General features: G+C 27.3%; 1 protein-coding gene across 1 annotated transcript; it reads left to right on the forward strand.

Annotated features, from left to right (window-relative positions):
- Nucleotides 1-466: 466 nt before the first annotated feature.
- LOC145191261 (uncharacterized) lies at nucleotides 467-3,302 on the forward strand. The gene is made up of 2 exons (XM_090066915.1): nucleotides 467-1,137; nucleotides 2,657-3,302. Exons 1-2 carry the CDS (start codon nucleotides 683-685, stop codon nucleotides 3,243-3,245), a joined length of 1,044 nt encoding a protein of 347 aa, XP_089923041.1. The 5' UTR covers nucleotides 467-682; the 3' UTR covers nucleotides 3,246-3,302.
- The last annotated feature ends 631 nt before the right edge of the window (nucleotides 3,303-3,933 follow it).

Genomic DNA, 3,933 nt, shown 5'->3' on the forward strand with positions numbered 1-3,933 from the left:
ATGTATGTATGGTATTGCATACATGGATATAAGTGTTAAGATAGAATTCGAACTCATCCTTTATAAATTTCACAAATTTCTATCGTCATAAGAAAATTTCTCACCGCTCGTTATACTAGGTGAAACTTTTAAAAAACTTAAATTTATAAAAAGTGGGAGACAAACGCCTCCCGGCTTCTGCTATTTTGACGGTCACGTCAAAGCTTATTTTTATCCGAAGATTTTCTAATCTGAGCTTCTCAAATTATTACTTGATTCTGTTGAGAATTCAATTTTTAAAAATTTTCTTATTAATAAAATTTAAGATTCGAATAAGTTTTGATTTCAAGATTACGGTTATTTTCTGACTTGTCTTTATTCAAATTGAAATATTAGGTGCTCGCTCAACTTAATATCCGATTCGGAATTTTTCTACGGACGAAAAAAAAATTATTAAATAGAATAAGCTCTGAGTCGGAGGGACAATAGTTTAATGTTCATATTTCCAAACGGAATGTTTGCACATACCTCAAAAAATCTTAAGTGAAAACAATGAAGTTCTATTGTTGTTCATTTTGTTATTAAAAAATCGGTGCTAAATCTTTGATTTAAATAATTAGTGTTTACGTAATCCAATATATGATGTAACTTGCTAAATGCACAAAAGTGTGTATACTGACTAAAAAAGTTAAATTGTGTTAAAATGGAAGAGGTGGCTTATTCAAGCGAAGTCTTATTGGATTTGTCCTGCACTAACTTGAGAAATTTTGACATAAATAGCCTGCCTCTAAGACAAGAGTTTAATTTTAAATATATTAGAAAACTTGTGCTTCATGGTAATTCAATAACAGTATTGCCTTCCTCTATTTCACAATTTTGTAATCTTAAAGAATTAGATGCTTCTTCGAATGAAATAACATGGATATCAGGGGAGATATTTCATTTAAAGCAATTAAGTTTACTTGAACTACGAAATAATCGACTTCAAATTCTTCCGAAAGAATTTGAAAATTGCTTATCTTTAAGAGTATTGAATCTTGGGGGTAACTTATTCACAGACATTCCTCCTCAAGTATTTTATCTTAAAAAGCTTCAAAAACTATATCTTGGAGGAAATAAAATAGCTGTTGTACCACCTCAAATTGAAAGATTGAAAAGGTCAGATATTTTAATTTAGATGTTTCATTAATTTTGTTTTGCTATAAATATTTCTATATTTAGAAGACATAAGAACAATTGGAAATTTTGTTTTTTCTTTATTAGAAGATTCACTTTTAAAATTTCTACATACAGTATTGCTCAAAAGTAATCAAACAATAAATACTTATTTTTGCTCCCATTGTTATGTTTATTTATTACTAATCTAAATAAAATTAAGTTCTGTCTTCTACTTATCGATTACCTTTTTAACTAATTAGTGAGGTAAAATCTTGTTAATAAAGTTTTTTATAAAGCTATTTTAATCTTTACACCTCAAAAAGAATGCTGCTCAGCAAAAAAATGTTAAAAACATTAATAATGGCCTTAAAATGATAGCTTAAAGGTAGTAATTTTTAAATTAGCAAAAGTTGTAAGCTTCAACTTTTATTTGATATTGTTTGAAATAATTGGTTGCAAATCAAATAATTTTAAGATCCACATTTGTTTATAACATGAGCAATGCCTTTTGTACCAAACATAGCAGAATTACTTGGACAGTCATAAAATATAGTTTGGAATACAGTAATCCATTATGAAGAGTTGACAATTAATAAAAATCAACATCTTTCAAGTTGTCCAATGTTTTCTTATGCAATTGTTTTTGCAATGGACAAAAAATTGTCAAGATTGTTTTGACTTTCTTTCTACAAATTCAGAATTAATGAATGTGGGTTTACTGCTAGCACAACACTAATAAGACATTGAAATATTTTATAGCTCTAGATTGAAAGGCTGTTACAAAATAGTCTACACTTTCTAAGAAACAAAAAAAACATTAGCAATCAAACCAAATCATGTAGTATTAAAAAGTAGCATAATGTGATTTTTAGTGAGAAAATGAATATTGAAGTACATAATCTCAAAACTGAGTTGTTAGAATGAAGTTGTCAGATGAAAAATTCACATCATGTTGTGTTGCTCAAAGAACCAAGGAGTGAACTGTGTAACTGAACAATGAACAAGCATTGATTATGGTTATTACAACAAAAAGATGACATTTTTCCTAAATCATTCAAAGGTTTTATAAAAATATAATAAATCAAAAGTTTAAAAAAAAAATAAAAACTAGAAATCTTTACCTCTCATATTTAACAATTACTTATGTAAAGTTATACTCAAGTTACAACAAATTAAAATTAAATCAAAAAATGCTCTGGCTGTTTGATGACTTTTGAGAAATATTATATGTAATAAAAGTTCTGATTGGATGACATCATGCATCATCTCTATAGATTGGCTAACAGCCTACTTAACTCAATTTAGCTAGGTATTATTTTAAATTTAAGCTAAATAATTTTATATACCTTTTTAAGATTCATTTTTATATGGATTAATTTTAGGTTTTTTTTTTTTTTTTTTTAAATAAAATTTATGGCTATTCAAAAATTAATTCACAAAATATTTAAAAGTTTTTAAGGTTATGTTCCTTTTTTGTGTTACCACATTAATCATTGTATTTTTGTAAACAAAATTTTAGCTTGGAAGTTCTTTATCTTGGAGGTAATATCTTAAAAACTGTAAGTCCAAGTCTGGGGAAGTTAACGCATTTAAAGCAATTGGTATTATGTGACAACCAATTAGAATCTATACCGCAAGAATTTGGTCATTTGAAAAGTCTTGAATCTTTAAGTTTGCATCACAATCTGTTAAAAACACTACCAATGGGTATTTTATCTCTTGTGAATTTACAGGAATTGACTTTGAGAGACAATCCATTAGTTAATACTTTTGTTAAAAAGCTTGAGTTTAATCCCCCCACTTTACTTGAAATCTGCGGAAGATATATTAAAAAAGCTAATATACCGTACACACAACGTGACTTGCCACGTATCTTGTGCACATATTTGAATTCTGCTCAATGTTGTGTTAATCCAAAATGTGACGGTGTTTATTTTGACTCTCGTATTAAATCTGTTAAGTTTGTAGACTTTTGTGGAAAATATTGTTTGCCTCTTGAACAATATCTATGCTCACCTTGTGATAAAGATGACAGCCAGTTTGAAGTTGTTGATTCCTACAGAATGCAAAAAGTTCTTCTGCCACAAAATGTAGTGGATTCAGACTGAAATATCTACATAAAATGATCGTATTATGCATATAAACTAATAAATCATGTTAACGTAGTTTTGTTTTTTGTTGTTTTTTTTTTCAAGTTTGTTTTATCAATTACTTTATAAGTCTTTGAAGGTGTTAGCATGTAGAAAGTATTAAACTTACTTTTCCATACAAAGTTTTTCAATCCTTAGTCTTCTAAAATGTTATCATCAGTATTTTTTGTTTTATTTTAACAAAACATTTTTAGTTTTTTTGGTTTTACAAATTTAAATTATAATTAAAAATTTTGGTGCTGAAAAAGATTTTTTCTGACAAAATTTTATGCAGACTTTTCCAAAATCTCCCTCACGCAATGTTATAATTCAAACAAAAACGAGATTCAGGATAGAAAGAAAATGGAAACAAACCATGTTGTGTAAGAATTCCTTAAGTTGCTTCAAAGGTTGACTACTTTTTATGATATACTTGTACCATGGTTTTCACACAAATATTACATGTTGCTTTCATATAAACTTTTTTTAATTTTTTTTTTTTTTTTTTTTATATTGGTTTATTTGTTGTTAATTTATTGTAAAAAAAGTATAAACATGTTGATTGCAGTATTTAGAGATCATATAAACAAGCGATTTCGAAAGTCTAAAAAGAGGGATATGTTGTCATGCTGTCAAACTTCTCTGATTCGCATGCTGAAAATATAAT

Source organism: Hydra viridissima, unplaced genomic scaffold (assembly GCF_058129835.1).
Source record: "Hydra viridissima isolate aposymbiotic clone 2 unplaced genomic scaffold, HvirCarnegie_v1 scaffold_11, whole genome shotgun sequence".
In the NCBI taxonomy this organism is placed as follows: domain Eukaryota; kingdom Metazoa; phylum Cnidaria; class Hydrozoa; order Anthoathecata; family Hydridae; genus Hydra; species Hydra viridissima.